Source organism: Eublepharis macularius, chromosome 10 (assembly GCF_028583425.1).
Source record: "Eublepharis macularius isolate TG4126 chromosome 10, MPM_Emac_v1.0, whole genome shotgun sequence".
In the NCBI taxonomy this organism is placed as follows: Eukaryota; Metazoa; Chordata; class Lepidosauria; order Squamata; family Eublepharidae; genus Eublepharis; species Eublepharis macularius.
Window position 1 is genome coordinate 38,783,678 of NC_072799.1, and position 20,545 is coordinate 38,804,222.

General features: G+C 39.2%; 1 protein-coding gene across 1 annotated transcript in view; it reads right to left on the bottom strand.

Annotated features, from left to right (window-relative positions):
* Positions 1-305: 305 nt before the first annotated feature.
* NDNF (neuron derived neurotrophic factor) overlaps positions 306-20,545 on the bottom strand; it is a 44,669-nt gene continuing 24,429 nt past the window's right edge. The window contains exons 2-4 of the mRNA XM_054990098.1: positions 6,633-6,827; positions 3,709-3,833; positions 306-2,820 (exon numbers count right to left, since the gene is read on the bottom strand). Coding sequence (XP_054846073.1) covers positions 1,427-2,820; positions 3,709-3,833; positions 6,633-6,826 — 1,713 coding nt within the window. The 5' untranslated portion in view covers position 6,827 and the 3' untranslated portion in view covers positions 306-1,426. The remainder of the gene's footprint in view (positions 2,821-3,708; positions 3,834-6,632; positions 6,828-20,545) is intronic.

Below are 20,545 nucleotides of genomic sequence, written 5' to 3' on the forward strand. Positions count from 1 at the left end.
GAAGAGGAGGAAAAGAATGATCTGGAAAAGGAGGCATTTAGAGGTTGTAAATGTCTAGAAAATCACTGCTAGGACTGGTCCTCATAAAACTAAATCTTTGGGGTGGGAAGCTACCTGGTCCAGATCTAATTTTTAATCAAACTTGCTGGGAAAATGCACTTATAAAAAAGCTTATCTGCTTTCCTGTCATTTGTGTATTGTATCTGTGACTTGTTCTTTAGAATGTAAATCACTAGGTGTAATCCAAAAACATAATTGCAATAAATTAAAACCAGTTTAAATCATTGGGATGTAAATGTGTTTAATTAAGCACTGGACTATGCCAAAATATCGGGCCAAGTCATTATTATGTAATAATAGAAAACAGATGAAAGAAAACCCATAACAGACCTAAACAATTAGCTTTACTAGGAATGTTACAGTACAATCCTAAATAGATTTGCACCTTTCTAAGCACATTGACCTTAAAGAAATATAACTCTGTTTAGGATCGCATTGTTATCGTGCCACACTGTGTAGAGGTATGCTTTTCTATATCCTTTGAAATCAAGGGTGTTTAGAATTGCACAGTCATTCTCCTAACTGTTCTCCTAACAGATGATCCTATTAACTGTAAAAAGTTCAAAAGTAAAAGATAAAAGAAGACCTTGTGTTCAATGTCTTATCTATAAAGTCTAAAGAGTTTCTGAGATATTAGTAACTGTAGTGATCTTTGGATATAAAATGGTTACTGGTTAAGGATACTCAAAATACATTTGGAGTTCCACAAATACATAGACACATTTGACAACATCAGAATGAAAAGTAACATATAATCTAATATTTTAATTTTATGTACAGGAATATAACGTCTGACAGTTTTGTACATGAAATACATACATTTAAAATTAACCAAATAGGAATTTACATTAGCAATATAACTGACTTGAGGCCAGTCTAGTTAATACTTACTTTAGATCTGTGTTTTAACAAGGAAAATTTTTTAATAGTTTACACTCATGGAAACACAGACATTTCAAACAAGAATAATTTACATAATCCTATAGTCTACAAAGAGAGATAGAGGTTGTGTGGAAATTTTGTTGGTTTGTTTAGAATAACAAGGTGATTGAATGACATCTCAGCCTTCTGAGTAATAAAATAATTTAGAGCACTTCATGCAATATGGAAGCAAAAAGGGCAGTTCCTTCAAGATCTCCTGCTAGTTTGGATATCTATTGAGTATCAAACATGGACCACCAAACGCATGATAATGCAATTGTCAGATACCAGCAAAGTTCGCCAGGCTCAGCCCCTCCACACAATTATTTCTGTAAACATAAATATAAATGTTATCTTCTCTACATAGTACCAATACAGTTCACAATTCCTCAGATTTACAAGTAGTCAATCTGTTTACATTTGGATGACGTTCCATTGAACATCACTAACAGAATTTTCGTGTTTTCACCAATTTGCTCTGATACTTGACAGAGTGTCCTCCATGTCCTATGACGTAAACATCTAGCAGGTAGGATTTTCCAGGCTGTAGACCTTTAATTGTCTCTGTGGTAACAGCCTTTTGTAGGTTCTGGCTGTGAAAATATTTACAAAGGACTTTTTCAGATTTCTTCCTCATGTCTGGTCCCAAACACTGATTCTGCTCCCTCTTCTTTTGCTCCTCATTATAATTGTCATCCACTTCCTTCCTATAAATGCAAAATTTGTTCCTTTCTTGTGTACCTAGCCAGGCTACTGTGACTGAAGAACAAGTGCGAAGTTTATCAAAGGCTTTAATCCTTGTGTCTTCAGGAAGTGATGGAAATGATTGCTTATTAGGCCTTGTAGTGGCCAAAATCTTCAACATGGAGGCTCCTTTCTTATTTCCTTTCAGTCGGATGAGATATTTAGCTTTTGGCTTTCCCCTAAGTTGGAACTGACGGACACCTTCAACATTTTGAGACAAGAGAAGCTTTCCATCTCTTCTGACTTGGATCTGTACAGCATCAAGGCATGAATGAACAAAGAATGTAACTTTTTGGTGTGATGAAACTGGAGCAAATCGTAAAAACTTAGAACCCTTTCTCTTGATGAACACATCTGTAACTTTCCCATCTTTGAGATCAATTGTCTTCTGCTTGGCCTCTTCTTTTGTTCTTGCAAAAGTGCCAACATAGGCTGTACTCATATTTGTGTTGACATTTACAGCAAATATATCAAAGTAGTATTGGGTATCTGGTTTCAATTCAGACACAGTGAAGATGTTCTTGTTTCCAATGCATATCTTTTCCAGGTCAGCTTTGGGCTTGGAATAGATATGCCGCCCAAATTTTGATGAAGATTTTAAAAAATTACGCTCTTTGCCAAAATTACTGTTGGAAGAAAATCCAAAATGGGCAAAGTCAAAGGGGCTGAAGTCCAGACCAGGTTTGGGAGCCATCATGAAGGCATCATCGATATTCTGTTTAGCTTCAACAGCACACAGACTTTTGAAGTTATGTTCTTTATTAATGACCACACAATACTGCATTGGCTGTTTCAGCAGTGAAGCTGTAGGGCTTGGTTTCCATGCTAAAGTGACAGTTGTACGTCCAAGAGAAGTGACATCAACTCTTGGATCGTAAGGTAATTCTGGATACGGCTGATCAGATTCTGGAGTTGTGGTGGCATATACTTTAAAATATGTATCTTTCTCTGTTGACAGGAGTTCCAGCTGATACAAGCCAGAAGGTGAACTTGAAGACACAAAATATTCAACATCATTTCCTCTGTATGAGAACAGTTCTGTTCCTTCTTCATTGATAATCTGTTGTTTCTGCTGTTCAAGTGGCTCTGGTTCACCTAGAAGACAAAGACGTTTTTGAAAGGGTGTCTCAAACAGAAAAATAGTAAAGAGTTCAGTAGCACCTTTAAGACTAACCAACTCTACTGTAGCATAAGCTTTCGAGAACTTCGAGATCTGACAAAGAGAACTGTGGTTCTCGAAAGCTTATGCTACAACAGAGTCGGTTAGTCTTAAAGGTGCTACTGAACTCTTTACTATTTTGCTACTACAGTCTAACATGGCTAACTCCTCTGGATATATCAAACAGAAAATGAATACAATTTAGGTGTGGAATCAACTCTTTCTTGAATGGGAAAGGTAATTATAGATGACTGGGAGGTATATATACAAATAAAAGTGTCAAAGTCATACATAATTTCTCTCTTCTTATGCATGTTTTTTCCTCTCCAGATTGGACCATGGCACATGCATAGAAGGAGATTCGAACCCCCCGCCCCCAACCTCAAACAAAAATGTTTTGGAAAATTGCAGAAGATAATGTGGTCATGTTATTTTCTGCAATGAGCCAAATACCTCTTCCCCTGATTCTTTCAGTCCAGTGTAATCATGGTTTTTTTTCGGGGGGGCATGCCACAGTCCAATTGAAGTGGGAAAAGCACACAAGGGAAGAGATGAGAACATACAAATTACATCTCACTGTGATGGGGTTCACAGGATGGGTCCACGGTGCCCAGTCTTACTGTATTCTTTGAATTCATCTTGTAGAAATTGGCCCTCATCTTGTAGAAATTGAACCAAGCATACATATAGTTATTTTTTATGTGATAACTATAACTTGTAGCCATAGACTTTAATTTATGAAAAATTCATTCTACATCACTACTGATTTTGATACCTACCAAATGGTGATTGCACATGGAATACTCTGCCTTTTTGTTGTTTACCTGAACTTTCCCCGCTGGACTCTTCTGGGAGCTCCTGCAAACTTAACTTCCATTCCAAAGGAGCATCACAAGGAGTTACTGTAACTGCCAAAGGTGTATTATCTTCCTCCACCACAAAGAAGAATCTGTGGGAAGATTAATGCCTGCATTACATTCTTCATAGTATACTTTCAGTCCCATCAAACAAAGTAACTTTTTTAAAGAATACAATTCAATCCTGACCAAGATATCAATCAAAATGTCTGCTTCCTGTGAAATTTAAGCTGTCCGCCTATATAGCCAATTTCTCAGTAGGCATCCTCTAGTTCTTCACATATTCTATGTAACCAAGTCATATGAAGAATGCTGTATCACAGTAATAGTTTATTATTAAGGGCAGGGGTTTCTGTTTCTTAAATGCACAAAAAAGAATGTCCTTATCGAGCATTTGTAAAAGCAAATGCTCCACACACAAAAAAGGACACCTTGTTTACCATGTTCATGTCTTATAAGAATGACCCTATGGACTTCTCATTCCTAAAGTAAGTAAATGTGAAAACCTTGGTCAACTATTGGGTGAGAAGTGCAAGAATCATGAGGGATTATTGGTATGGAGGACATTTGCTTCTGCAACTGCTGCTGCCACTACTACTAACTTTCCTTCTTTCCATCCCCTCCCTTTGTAGGAACCCCTGAAAGTGAAGTTTCATTTCTTATAGCAGGAACCTCTTGTGAAATTCTGGGTAATTCTGGGTCCAGAAGTCTGATTTTTGCCACATGTACATTCACAAAAATGATGTTTTCTTCTTTAAAAACATATTTATTAGTACCAAAGTGATGTTGAGTCTGGCAAAAGATTCCAAAGGAATCTTCTGTCTGCCAGCTCATTTTGCAAGCAGGGTTTTCTTTGACCAATATGACAATCTGGAAAGAAAAATGCCATTTTCAACCACTTTCAGTTGAAACATTTCAAAACTCATTCAAAATCTCATTAAATCCGTTGTTAGGTGGTCATTAAATATTTGAAACTAAGCTTGGAACTTCCATAAGATCGTTGTCTGTTACAATGGAATAAGACAGGAAGAACAAATGTAACAAGAAACTTTATAGATGTCTATGTTCAGATTGTGATACTCTTCAAAAACATGTTATGACTTTTTGTGCCTTTTGTTTTTGAAATATAAACCACCATGGCCGAATCCACATTACCTCCGCGCGGCGCTAAATGTCCGCGAAACACCCGGAAGTATAGCGTCTTTCAAGCGCGATTTCTGAAATCGCGCTTGAAAGACTCTATACTTCCGGGTGTTTCGCGGACATTTAGCGCAACACCGGGACGCGCGAAGGTAATGTGGATTCGGCCCATATTTCATGAACAGGAAACTTCTATCTGAATCTTTATACTTGCACTCCCCTTTTCATAGTTCTCTTAATAATGCTGGGGGCAAATCTCCACCTTAAGAGCACTTTTTTTGAGCAGGCCACAAAAAAAAAAAAGGGGGAGTGCTTTGTTCTCTACAAAATTATCACTGGCACAGTAATAGACAACACCCACAAGGTAAAACCTCTTACCACATACAGTTTTCTTTCTGTAAACAAAAAAACGCCTGGCATACAAAACAAGCTGAGAAATCTATTGCTGTTGACATTTGAGGTGCTTCTTTTTTACCACTGAGGTTTTTTGTAAAGTAAATACTGATCCAAGGAAGCATTTTAAGTAGAGATGGGCACGAGCCAAAAAAAATTAACGATCCAGCTGATCGTGGATTGGCGCCGGCAATGATCCCAAATTAACGATCCACACCAATCATCTCCCGTTCCCGAACCGTGGATCGTGGATCGTGGAGGCCAAAGTGGGCCACGCTGCTATTCCCAGCTATGTGGGAAGGTAGGTGGTGGCGGCAGCCGCCGGGCCTGGCGGGCATGGGGAGGCGGCGACAAGCCACCTCCCCTCAGGTCCCATTCAGCAACACAGGTCTGTGTTTGGCCATCAGAGCTGCCTATCAGGGTTTGCAGGGATGAGATTGGAGTGCCCATGGCTACAGAACACCCCCTTCCCCCTCCCTCCCCTGGGTGTCTTCTCCCAACTGGTGACTGCTTTGCTGCTCCGTGGTTGGAAGGAAGCCCTGCTGATCAAGGAAAGCTGGGCTTCCATTCGGGTTTCCAGGGTGACAGAAGGAGGGCAAACAGAGCTCAGGCTTTCCCCTGGCTCCGTTTCCTGAGTGTCTGAATCCCCAATCCGAGCCTGAACGCAATGATCCAGGTCTCTCCCGGTTGCTGGATCGTTGGCCGTGGACAATCACGATCCGCTGGGTCACGATTGCGCGGTCGCCATTATCATGGTTTTTTTTCCGATCGTAATGCAGATCGTGCCCATCTCTAATTTTAAGTACCCTGGAGAGATATAGTACTGCCCTCCTGTCCCCCTCCTGATGGCCATTCCCAACAACTGGGAATATTTACCTCACCACAGAGAAATATGTTATTTGGGTGTAAAAATGCCCCAGATACTAACAAACTTCATAATTATTAATTTTAGATGTTTTTCTTTAAGATTTATTAAAGTTGGTTAGTTTTCTAATACCTCAGGTTTAAAACATAAGCTTTTGTTATTTCAAAAATAAAAATTATAGATTTATAAAGGAATAGAACTGGTACAAGTTATTCAATATGCAAAAGGGAAAGGGTGAATCTACTGAAAAGAAACATTCCATCTCATGCAAAAAGATGTCAGAGTCTGGCAGTCTGGGTGTTGTGAAACACAATGATTACTGCTACCGTGCAAAAAAAAATGGGGCACAATTTTTACCACAAAATATATAGTAATTTGGCTTGTAGTATATACCCTTCAATATGTAATGGGAACATTTTTTGCAAATATGGGGAAATAATTACCCAGTTCCAATGGCAGTTCTCTCACTGACACTTTAAGTTAGCCCAAATACCTTTTCGGTGTTTCTCTGAAAAGATAGCTGCTAATTTCAGCTCCATCTGGGATTACTGATGAATCATGGAAAAAGGTTTTGTCCTGGATCTGCATCTGAAAAAGTTCTTCATCTCTAGTGGGCAACTTCTGGGTCCAGGAGTTAAATGGCAACAGCAGCAGAAGATAGGACATGGAGCAATGCAGCAAGAGCATCCTAGAATAATAAAAAGTATGCACTGTCAAGGACAGAACCAATAATAAAACAGAACTGTTGTTGCAAAAGCACATTGCTGTGTCATCAGAAAATTATTTACATCATTTTATGTTGAACCTGTTAAGACAATAGAAACTTTGGTTAGAATAGTGAAGTCATAGATTTGCCCTACTCATTATATTAATGTATAATAAAAAACAATCTGCTTTGTCCCAAAATGTTTACTCCCTTTCCAGTGATACACTGCTTTTGCACCTAGGCCAGTAGCAATTATTGGTGCATGCTCAGAAGTTTATAACTGCTTACTTGGTCTCAGTGAAACCTTCTGGTTTGCTGTAGGTGCCTTGACATTTTTATAACTGTAATTATTATAAATACTACCAAGGCTGCTGCCACTGCTGAGTTCCCTTCCATGAGCAGATCCATTGTAAATATGGAGCAAGGGACAATCCTTTATGATGATGCATGACATACATGGAAGGAAAAGAAGTGTCATATGGTTTGCATTCCTAGTGAATGTGCTGCCTACCCTACCCCCATACTACTGTTCCCAAGTAGCAATGCAAGAAACGCCAATGGGAACACTTGAAAAGCAATGTTTTTTTGAGTATTTTCTGGTGTCACTCGTAATTGATATCTCAGTTACAAATCACTGTGTGGAATCCATCTATTATTGTTAGCACATCTATAACTCTGAATAATTACTTATTGACATTCCATCAGATATGGCTACGTTCTCTAAAAATATTCATAGTATAAGAAGATAGGATAAGACTTTATTATTAATATACAGTAAAAAAGCTTCAGTTCAGTCACCTTCAAATGAGACTGTATATGTTCACTGTTTATATCTTTTTATATACCTTCAAAATTGGTATTTTAAAATCTTTCTGAAGTAATATACTATGCACATTTTATGATAAAGAGTGTATGTAATTCAATAATTTATTGTTGCTTATAATAATACTATCAGGATTCTGCTCTGTAAGTTATAAGCGATCAATGACAACACAGTCTCTCCTTCATAGCAATTGTAGCATGATGTCTAATGTCAAATCATTCTACAGTTGTATGAAGTAATAAAAAATGACTTTTTTGAAATAATTAGACTCTCTCAAAAATAGATTCTTTTCCATGACTGTGAACTGGATCCCAGAATCAGCAGTAGACTTCAGGTGAATTCTGTGCCGTTCTTTCTAATGTTAATTTCTCTCTGATAGAAAATCCCTAGCAAAGTTTATGGAATTTATAATTCATATTTCATTCACTTCATATATTAGGGAATTTATACTGATGAAAATAAGGAAATAAAAACACTGACAACAGACAGATAGAGGAAATAATTTTGAAAATGTCCTGTTCGCTTTCTGGACATGTTAATTTTTTATCCTGTAATTTTTAAAATTGTGGGTTAGATCCAGCCATCTTTTTCACCCTGTCTCACTTGGAGCAGGGCTGAAGGCCCACTAAACAGAAGGAACTGTCCCGCCTGGACACACCAAGCTCTGCCCAGCCCAGTGGGCTTTGTTACACTCTCCATCTAGTTGCCCCCTGAGTCCCACCACATCCCAAGCAGGAATCCTTCACATCCTCCCAAGAGCTCTCTGATGAGTCTGCTCCATCGTGATGGACAGATTGTCTGCAGCTCTCTTGCTGGCTCTTTCTTGGTGCTCCAGCTGAATCTGTGAAGCAACAACTCTTGGCAAGCCAGTAAACCAAGGCAATGGAGACAGAGCAGCTGCTTGCACAGTACCAAGCAAAGCCCCTAACCTAAACCAGGCATGCAACACTGAGGAAGATGTTGCCACAATTTTCTTTGCGCTAAATATCCCAAAAGGGGCACCTCCTACACCAGACAAAAACAAAAAAGGGGTGGAAAACCACAAGAGGAGGAGGAAAAACAGTCGAATAATAAATATGAATATAAGTTGTGTATATTTAAAGTAACCAATGCTCTAATTAAATAAATTTATAAATAAGTAATGAAAGTGCTTATAAATATTTATAAATACAGACAGTACCTATAAATACAGACCATTCTATGTAAACAATATGAAATCACCAAACCACGTATGGCCAGCCACAAAGGATACAGTCTTTACTGAAAACCTAATATCTGTTTCATCCTTTTTCTTTCAAAGCGACTGAGAAGAAGATATGAGAAGACCATCCAGACAGTGAATGTCCATGGTAAGTATCCACAAATGTCAAAATAATTACAGTAAAGTCTTATCTCTTTCCTTCTGTAGGTGATGCCAGAAAGCCAGACTGCCCTCCAGGGCAAGGGACCCTTCTGCCCAACACAGGGCCAGCAACAGGACTAGGTGTTCCGTTGGCTGGACTTCTTCAGGGGCAGTTTAAGGAATCGCCTCATGAGTCAATCCATAAAGCATGCTCTTCTCATACAGTACAATGGGTCACTCTAGTGGTGGATACAGTGGCAGTTTGCAGCTGGCCATACCTTTCATTACTTATTTATTAATTTATTTAATTAGAGCATTGGTTACTTTAAATATATATACTTATTCCCCGTCCCCTCTAGGAGACTGGCAGCCCTACCTGCAGTACTTATTAATATATGATATGTAAGAAGTTACTTAGATTTTGCTTGGAGAAATAAGCACCATAAAACCTTCGTTAATTTCTTGGCAGGTGGGCATTTACCTCATCTGATATTACACACATAAACTAAATACTTATATATTGTATAACGATATGCAATGAAAATGGTTGTGTGTACTACATGTTACTTTGCCAGACAAAACAGTTTAGATGACAGGATTGACAGACTGGCAACCTGGAGACACACACACACCCCACGTAAAGCTGAAGATGAGGCCAGTGACACATAAGGCTGAAGCCGTGCTTGACACTGTTGCTGAGCTGCAGCCAAGATGCAGAGATCCCACATCCTCAGACAAGGGCAAGATGGCTCTGTCAGTAGCATGCATATGCACAGATGCTGAATGGACAGCACGGCCCACCCCACTGGTGTCAGTGCCTCACTGATCACAGTTCAGCAACCATCTTCTTGCCTGATTCTGACAGGGCTGTCCTGCCTCAGCTACTGCTGCTCATTGTTGCTATACAGGATATTTGATATTGTATTTGATATTTTGAGGAGGAAGTCTTTAGGCTGCTAATCTAGTAGCAAGCCTCTCTTGTGGTAGAAGCAACATTCTGCTACAGCTTCCAGGCTAAGACTCTGCCCATCTGAATCAGTCACAAGGCACATAACAATCCCGGAATAAATCCTGGGCTGGAATTCCGAGTCATGAAGATCACTGTCACTGTGCTCCCAAATAGAGCTGCATCCTTCCAAAGCCACTGGTGTCAACAGATTTAGATGGGTGTAAGGGTTTATATGGTTTAGGGTTATATGGTGTGTGAACTTAGACTAGTCACTCTCAGTCAGGAACTAGTAATGCTTTCTCAGCCTCAATTTATTATTATCAACTAGGGTTGCCAGGTTCCCTTACCCTCCTGGTGGGAGGGGGGTAGACCCGGCACTCACCTTAATCTTCTGCTCGATTCATGTGCTTTGCATGCACATGCTCCTGGGCTTGCATGATGACATCACTTCTGTCGTGGATCCAAATCAGCCCAGGGCAAAGCATGTGCATGCTCCCAGGACAGTGTGATGATATCACTCCTGATGTTAAATAGTAAAGAGTCCAGTAGCACATTTACAACTAACCAACTTTATTGTAACATAAGCTTTCAAGAACTACAGCTCTCTTCATTATATGCCAATGATGTTGTTGCACCACCCTGAGAGAGCACCCTGAAGGCCTGTTCCCCTGCCTCCCCCCCTCCCTAGCCAGGTGAGTGGTGGCAGGAGGGCAGAGGGTGGGTGCAAGGTTTTCCTCACCCCCATCAGGGGAATAGCAACCCTATTATCACCCCCTACCCTGAGGTTCTTAGAAGAAGGAAGACCCCCTCACATATAAATGTGGAAATTAATCTCATAAAGACACCCTCAAAGGAACTCTATTAGCCCCAACCTCCAGGAAACCTGATTTTAAGTGTTCCACATTTAGCCAACATACATAAGAATAGAGTGCTCCGTCCTGAATCACCTTTGAATAACATCTGTTCTCTCTTCTACAGGCTGACTTGTTTTTGCCATTAGATACTTTAATTTTGCAGGGGATCTAAATATTCCAAGTTTAATGCCAAGTTTTATTTAATGCCAGTTACAGACTCTCCCCCCAAGATGGGCAGGGTACAGAGGTGTGCCTCATTCATTGAACAGCCAGCTTTTAACACGTACGCATGATGGATTAGAGCAACACAGCTGGACATGTTGGAGAAAGGACTCTGGGGGGAACCAGCACTTTGCAGCTCAGTCGTTGGACTCACCCAGTGTGAGACGATCGAAGAGGTACTCGCCCAGGCCATCCTCACTGGCATGCACACAATCTAAATATTCTATTGGAATATCCATAATGACTTGAAATATTTGCCTACTGTTTATCCCTGACTTTATGTAAGAGCCAATACAAACAGCCTAAAGTAAAATAGCAACCACTTTTTTTAAGATCGTAAAAGTACTCTCTAATGGCCTTTCTTTTCCTTCCTCCCTTCTCCCCTCCCCCATCATTGATGTTTTTTCAGTCATTGGGTGATTCCGCACTAGTGGTTTTCTGCTGTTCAGCCTTTTCTTTGTGTTTCCACATGTGGGAAGGCAATCCTAACAGCAGCTTCGAAGTCACTGCAGGTTTTGTCCATTTTTTTCCATCCTGCTTTTCCCCGAGTTATTTGTCCATTCACAGCAAATTAGGGATTTTAATCATGCGAAATTCTTTATACGATGTTCTCCCCACCCTTGCCCTTTTCTCTCGCCCTTCAAATCAACTTAATTTGATTGGCCAATCACGTTTTCTAAGCCACACCAACTACCTTTCCCTTCCCCTCTTTAAAAAAAAAATATTAAAAATGTTGCAACGTTTCTACAAGTCTATGCAGAAACATATCCTGTGTCATCCTGTGAAAAACGGTCTGTTTTTCAACATGCCAAATTTGTTACTTGTTGCTGGCTGACAGCTGACAGCTTCTGAGGCAGAGGGAAAGCGGGGTCATTGGTAACAATTTCCCCCCCAAATGTCAATAACCAATACTCATTCCACAATATCGGTGTGAAATGCTCTGACCTATCAGATGTGTTTGTTTGATGCAATGTTTATGTGTAGCAATGTTTTTTGGGGGGGGGGGGAATGAAAAAAAATGAAGATGCACATCTATTGACACTTCCCCCGGGAAAAGCAATGAGGAATCGATTTTTATACTGACAAATTCCACACGATGGACTTTGAACATGATGAAATGAAATGTCAATGCGAAACAAAAGCCTTAATGTGGAATCCGGGAGCAGTGGATTCGTACAACTCCACTGCAGCACAACTGCTCAGAAAGTCTGATCAAAATCGATCATGTGGAATCCCCCAGTCTGGCTAATAGTATAAATCTGAGTGTGAATTACAATATGTGGCCACACACTCTATGTTTCTGGTCTATAGGTTTTGCATAATTAAAATTGTAAGGAAAGTTGATTAAATGCTTATCCTTTTAATCCTGGTTAGGTCAAATATGAACAAGGCATTTCCTGTTAATGCCCAACAGAAAGAAATGTACTTGTTATCTTTAAGAATTTCTCAGTACAGCCTGTCTAATTTACAGGAAATTATTAAAGAATATTACAAAGCAAACACAAGAATATTGCTAAAACATTGTTGACAATTTAGACAAGGTATACACACAGGCAGATGGCAAGTCATGCCTAGTTGGTTAATCATACATTCAGTTTACTCTTTATATGTTATTGAGCCAGTCACATACACAATATAACAAGTAGCAAGCTACTGTTTATAAAAAGTTAGCCACTACTTAATCCATCCAGTTTCTTTCCTCACTGCATCCGCACTCTATGGGGATTGTGTCCACACGGCTCTGATAACCCCTGGCATAGTCTTTTCTATAGCCAAAGGGCTCACTCTTTTGCCAGTGAAAATGGTGGTAGGAGCTATAGTAACATCCTGCGATTCTACTTATATTATTTGCATAATATACTGCAGGGGCACCCAATCTTTTTGAGCCTCTGGGCACCTTTGGAATTCTGACACAGGGTGATGGGCACAACCATAAAATGGCTGCTGCAGAAGGCAGAGCCAATCACAAATGTACTTAATTCTAATAGTAACTCTTTACTGTTTCAGGCAGAAGCTCCCTTTAACAGCATGCCTCTTAAAATTAACATATTTTAAAAATATATTTTCTTGTATACTCACAAAATAAGTATACATATTGAACTAACTAAGAAATACACATTTGGTCTTCATTTGGCAGGCATCTAGCCTGGCTATTCCCTTTGTATGAAGTGGGCAAAAGCCTGACTTGGCCCTTCCCATTTTCTACAAACACTTGGCAGGCACCACGAAGGTGCTGGTAGGTACTATAACACGTGTGGGTGATACATGATATACTATATATAGCCAGGTTCCCTTACCCTACCAGCAGAAGGGGGGACCTGACACTAACCAGTGGTGATCTCCTCGCATATGCATACAGTAGGCACACTCCCAGTGGGCATGATGATGTCACATCTGGAACAGACATAATCGCGCCTGGCAGGAGCACACCCGATGCCCGCTTGCCTGGAAGTTTTTTTGCCTCCCAAGCCCATTTTCCAAGACCCCCCCCCAGCTAAATGAGTGGCAGTGGGGGGCAGAGGCTATGAGTGGGAAATCCTCTGCTGCCACCAGGAGACTGGCAGCCCTAATATACAATTAGCATGAACTTATTTTTGCAATGGACTGCCGCGTGTCCCTTGAGGTTTTCATCATCATCTCTGGCTCCAGCTTCACTATCAGCATCTCAAAATTGGAATAAGGTTATTCAACTTCAACAGAACAACACAAATTTACAGTTCTGAGTTTCTTTAATTATATTAATAAAAGTTAAAACAAGGAATTTATACAGTATTACTTTTGAGGGCGTATAAAGGAAAGGCTGAATGGACATTTAACAAAAAAAACCTGTTCATCAGCTACCAGTACATTAAAGACCAACAAATTCTTACACTGTGTTTTCACAAAGCATTTAACTACTGTGTCTGAACTGACTTTATAGACAATATGGGGGAGGCATAGTCATTCTACTTAAGAGACCAGCTTTATAAAAAGCCTGCAAAACAACTACTTTTCCTCAAAACTGCATGTGTTATATTTCAAAAACTAGTTTGATACTATTTCTCTTTCAAGATGTTTGAATGGTTTTTAACATAGTACTCTAACAGAGCAATCCTATGCAGAGTTACTCCAGTCTAAGCCCATTAAAATCAATGGACTTAGACTGGAGTAACTTTGCATAGGATTGTACTGTAAGACTATTTATTCTTGTAACATTCATAAAACACATCTTCCAAAACAATATAAGAAGCAGTCAACAGTGCATGTGTTAATAAACTAAATCAAAAGGAACAATTCACTTTATTTTCTGTCAGTTTATAGGATATTCAGATCTGTAAAAGATCTATTAACAACAACACCACCAGGGATCTGACTTCGCTTAAAAAAATGCATCTGGAATAAATAAAACTAAATGTTTAATTAGAGAGAGTCAAAAGTGCATGATTGCAATTTACTGAGGATAATTTCAAAGAATGGCTTGCCACAGGCATTTGTGTGTTGCCTTTCTTCAACAGTAGGGGGGAATGCTTTTGTGTCCCTCAAAGTCCTATTTTTAAATATGAATGCATTTAGTTTTGCATGAGCTACACAGTGTTACATTTGATAATAAATCTGTTGTGTACAATTTAATTATAGCTTCAACAAATCAAAGGGCATTGTGTGAATTAGGCAAATTATTGCTAGATTGAACCTCTGGGATTAGGATAAATCCCTAAGCAATCTCTGCCTTGATGCTTTCAATAAGCAACTCTGTCTTGATGTACTTGAAATCAGCTCTAGAAATTGGCTTTATTAGCACATCTCAGAATTTTTTTCAAAAAAAAAGTCATTGATACACTGAAATATGGTTATTCAATTTTGTTTTAATCCAATCACACTTAGAATGCAGGAAAGAAAACAACCCCACTTCCTAAATTTGTAACCATTTGTGTCATGGAACTCAAAAATGCAATTTGATCTTTGTTCAGGTCTGTGAGTTCTGATTCGTACCGGAGGAAAAAAAATGTCCTTAATTTCTTTATGCCATTATTGTAACACCTTCTTATTGGTAACATGGCAAAGCATCTGAAATGTTTACAAGAAATTATAGTCCAGCACTTGGAAATTCCCAGTTTAAACTGCTGGCTCCATGCTCTGCTTTCACAAGCAATTTAGAAGCTCAAACTTAATGTCTGCTTAAGGGCTGCACTGGAAACGTATCTGAGAGCCAAGCTACGAGTGACACCTGACACAGGTTGGACACTTGTCAGCTTCCCTCAATTTTTGATGGGAAATGTAGGCATCCTGGTCTTGCAGCTGTAATGGAGAGCCAAGCTGTAAAACCAGGACGCCTACATTTCCCATCAAAACTTGAGGTAAGCTGACAAGTGTCCAACCTGTGTAAGGCGTCACTTGTAGCTTGGCTCACAGTCTTTCAGAATCCAGACATAACGTGTACATACACCAGGGCATCGTTTCAAATTCAATGGGGATAGACCAAGATTTTCCTCAAGGTTCAAAGGCATACATACCTAGTATATAGGCCATTTAACTATTTATAAGAATAGTAACTCCGTGTCAAATGGGATGGAGAACTATCTGATTATGCTTTCAAAAATTGTAAGTAGTGAGCAAGGAGGGTTTCAAAGTAGGATCACCTTCCCTGTGCTATTTTATTATCTCCCACACACAAAGAACTGCCATTTGTACCACAAGGAAAATATACAGGAACTTATATACTGTCTATAGCAAAATAAATGTCAGCCCTAGAGGAGGGAGGGACTGAGGGCCAAGCTACAAGTGATGAATGACACTTGAATGGCAATTGAACAGACTCACGTGTATTCCTCCCTGTTCATTTGTGCTCCACTTGATCACAAAAATTGCAGGGTGGGAAAGTGAAGTGCCCCTATGCTTAGAACTATGTTCCTGAGTCAAATCTGTTGTCCCAAACACAATCCCAGCAGCTACTACAGTATTACAAAGAATGAATGATTCTTTCTCTCACACCATCACATCTTCTTTGGCCCTGTGTGTGTAGAATTAGTACATTGGCTAGAAACAGGGTGATATGAATCCTAAGAAAGACACAGTACCACTCCCTATTCATCCTATACCATGTTGAATATACATATATAGCTATATAAAAGTAATGTTAACAGGAGCTTATAAAGATATATGAATGAGGTTTCGGGGGGAAAAGCTGTGAATAGCATGGTCAGAGGATCATGATGTAATATGAAATTATGACATCATGATGTGATATGAAGACGGTCATGATATGATATGATATGATATGATATGATATGATATGATATGATATGATATGATATGATATGATATGATATGATATGATATGATATGATATGATATGAAACTATGTTAAAATGTTGTTAGAATAAAATTGCTGCGTATATTAAAACAGCTGGAGTTTGCAGTCCTAAAGCCATTTACTCTGAGTACTCTGTGGTATAGTCAGTTCCTCTAAAAAAAAATTTAAGTAGATTGTGAGCAAAATACTTAGTATACTATACATGTAAGAAAAACTGTACTTAGGTGTTGTCCAAACAAAATGTGAGCTTCACTAATGCAGTGTGTGTTTCAAACAGATCCCAAAATAAGCTACAGAAACAACAACAACAATAAGCATCAGAAGTTAAATTGAACATACCACAAGCTGCCAACAAAAAAAACCAGCCTTTTATTATTTCTATTATGCAGAAAACTGACAGAACAGCAGCAAAGATATCAGGGAGAAAATATAAGAAAAGAACATTTAATTTTGTAAATTTCACCCTACAATTAATTTCTGTTGCTATTTAAAATGCAATTGGTGGTAAAAGTAAATACCGTGATTATTTTTTTTACACTGTAAAAAGGAACGATTAAACACCACAGAGAAAAAAATATTTATTAAGGTTAAAGAACATGAACTTACATACTGGATATGGAATTGTAGATGTTTGAAAACAAAGTTTTATTAATTTTGCTGACTTCTCCTGGTCAACTTGATCCCACTTCTTTGTTAAGTGCTTAGTCATTACAAAATGAAATAACACGTATCTGATTCTGATACAATAACAATGGAAACTCTGACAATTTTAGAATCCCGAATAGACTGAAAAAATCTTCTTTTATAGTTGTTTTCGTAAATGTTATTCTTCTGTTGAAGATATTATCGCAACAATGGAAATCATATCAGCATATCAAAGAAATCTTGTAAAGAAACAAAATACGTTGACAATCAGGTTTATTTTCCTATTTCATCTGTAACTTCCACCATAGGGACCTGCTACAGCTACTAAAAAGTTTTGTTCAGACCTTTTCTTGGAACAATTTCACTTTAGTTATACTAAGCGGGCCAAAGGTCAAGGAAAATTGCATTAGAGCAACAAAAAAGCTTCCACAGTAATTTTTTTTTGGTTTGAACATATGCTATGATTACAGTTTTAGCAGACTAGACGTCTATCCGTCTCTGTGCATTTTACATGTGCATTTTATCCTAAATTCGAGATGGCAGCCAGATATCCATTCATTTAAACCCAGATCTGTTTCAGTTATGTAGAAACCATGGGGGCCTGATTTTAAAACTGAAGAAGTCAATGAATGAGAAGCGCTAAACCCTTCTCCTTTCCCCACATCCTGTTTAGTTCCCTGCAGCTACTGTTCTCGTCTTATTTTGGAACAAATTCACTTCTAGCATTGGAGCCTGGGAGACATAAGGCTATATGTATGCAAGGTGGGTGGGTAGGTTCCGTGCCCCTCACCAATGTGGTTCCTTTGCTGTTAAATTTGGACAGGCACACACACAAAAACACTCAAATCCCCTCGATCTCTGTGTGATTGGGTAGTTTAACCATAGGAATCTATATCTGTCATGCTTGCCTCTAGTACAACCTTTCTTTCATATGCAGGATTACTAAAAGGTTTACAATTTCAGTATGAACAAGATATCCTTTGTAGCTAAAAAGAAACCTGTTAATCTTAGTTATCTTACTTCAGTTGATTTGTTTGCATAATCAATCATGTAAACAAACTTACTTCTTTGCTCAATTAAAGGGTTTAGTTAGAAGCTGAATCAAGATGAATAGTGAAATGACCCCTTGATAAACAGCTCTAAAGTCACTGAAAACATTTCAGAGGTTTCCCTTAGCAAGGGCATCATCTTAAACAATGTTTTGGCTGGAGGTTGGTAAGAAAAGCAATCCCTCCCAAAGTAACAACTAGAGATGGGCACGATCCAAAAAAAATTAACGATCCAGCTGATCGTGGATCGGGGCCGGCAACGATCCCAAATAAACGATCCACACCGATCATCTTCTGTTCCCGATCCATGGATCGTGGATCGTGGAGGCAAAAGCGGAGGGGCGCCCCGCTATTCCCAGTGATACAGGAATGGTGGCTGATGCTGGCGGCATCTGTGTTTGTGTTTGGCCGTCTGTGTTTGGCTGTCAGAGCTGTCTATCAGGGTTTGCAGGGATGAGATTGGAGTGCCCATGGCTACAGAACACCCCCTTCCCCCTCCCTCCCCTGAGTGTCGTCTCCCAACTGGTGACTGCTTTGCTGCTCCGTGGTTGGAAGGAAGCCCTGCTGATCAAGGAAAGCTGGGCTTCCATTCGTGTTTCCAGGGTGACAGAAGGAGGGCAAACACAGCTCAGGCATTCCTCTGGCTCCGTTGCCAGGGGAATAGATTGCTGGCGCCTGAGTGTCTGGATCCCCGATCTGAGCCCGATCGCCCCAATCCAGGCCCCTCCCGATTGCTGGATCGTTGGCCGTGGATGATCACGATCTGCCAGGTCACAATCGCACGATCGCCATTATCATGGGGTTTTTTCGATCGTAATGCGGATCTTGCCCATCTCTAGTAACAACTAGTACCTCATTTATGGTCCAGTTACACCTAGCCATTAAACAATCTGTCCATTTGTTTAAATAGGTTGGACAGAAACGAGTTATTCTCACACGTTCTCTTTATTCTCATGCAAGACAAGCAGCATAAAGGCAACACTTTTTTGTCTTCATGCTCCCTGGTAATAAAAAGACTTTGTAAATTTAAAAAATTACTTACAATTTCATTTTTCCTTGAGTTCCCTTAGGAACATAAACATTTGCAATAGGTATATTTGCAACAAATATATACTTTACAGCTTCCATTAATGTTATGATCTAACATTTTTTTCTCCTCAAGGAATGTTAGCTTTCCTCTCATCTTTCCTGGAAAAAGAACTATATATAGTTTAATTCCAAAATAAGCTTTTCCGTAGCAGTATGGATTATGGAATAAAAATGGAACAAGGTATCTATCTATTTATTAGTACTCAAAGGGAGATAAAGAAAAGTAGAGTTTCTCTACTTACTTAATAAAATAAACATAAATCAAAATAAATGCTGAACATTTCTCTTTTTTATTTTGAAGCCAAAATCTAAGATTGAATGTGTATGTGACATCAAGTCACAACCAACTTATGACAACCGCAGCAAGGTGATTTCAAGGCAAGTTAGACGCAGAGGTAGTTGCTCGCCTTTATTTTTAAAAAGCCATTTCTTGCATTGTTATGCAGCTGCACGGAAGCCTAGTTGGGTGTGGGCAAATTGGACCTACCTTGTTAAAAACTTAAAAATGTAGTAGTTGTATGTTTAATTGTGTATGGCCAAAGGCCAATTTTTAGGCCATATACTAAAAATGTAGTTTGGTCCTAAATTATCCTCACAGCTGACAGTAGGTCAATGGAGGTGTTCATTCTTAGATTCTCCAACAGACTCCCCCCCCCCGCCCCCCTGTGGAGGTAATAGCAGCTCGGGAGTAGGAGGGTCAAATTAGAAAACAAGCACAGGAGCAAGGCCCAGCATCCAATTTTTCATTTCAAAGAATCCAGAAGAAGCTGGCTGTTCTTCTTGTTGTTTTTAAAGTGAAAGAGCTTCATCACAGATCTACTATCATGTCTAGTTTTGCCCTTTAAACAGTTCCAACTCATTGGAAGATCTTTGAATTACAAGGTGAAACATAACCATCTTCATCCATTTCATCAATCCATCAGTCCATCAATCCATCAATCAATCATGGATCACGGGTTTGTAAGGGATAAAAGATGCATCACTCTTCCTAAACAGCAGTTTGACCTTAAGTTCTAGACTGAGGTTGACTGATTGTGCAAAAACTAGCATTTTAGTTGTCGCTCATATATATTTTAACTGACTTCAAGAAACAAGCAACTGCATTTTCCATGACTGGATCAAAAGACCAGCCTTGCTAGGGGGAGTGCACCCCTCAAAAAAATCCTGCTGAATCCAGATTTGTGTATTAAGGATACCATAAAAATTCAATATCCCTGAATTCTGAGTCAGATTCTCAAACCTGTTCAATAAGATTAGAAAAATCAAAAAGAGTCCAGCAGCACCTTTAAGACTAACCAATTTTATTGTAGCATAAGCTTTCGAGAATCAAGTTCTCTTCGTCAGATGCATGATCCGAAGAATCCGAAATTCATCTAGCCATTATTCCCTACAAGAAAAACTATCCAGGGTCCTGGGGAAGGCATTTTTAAAGCAAAC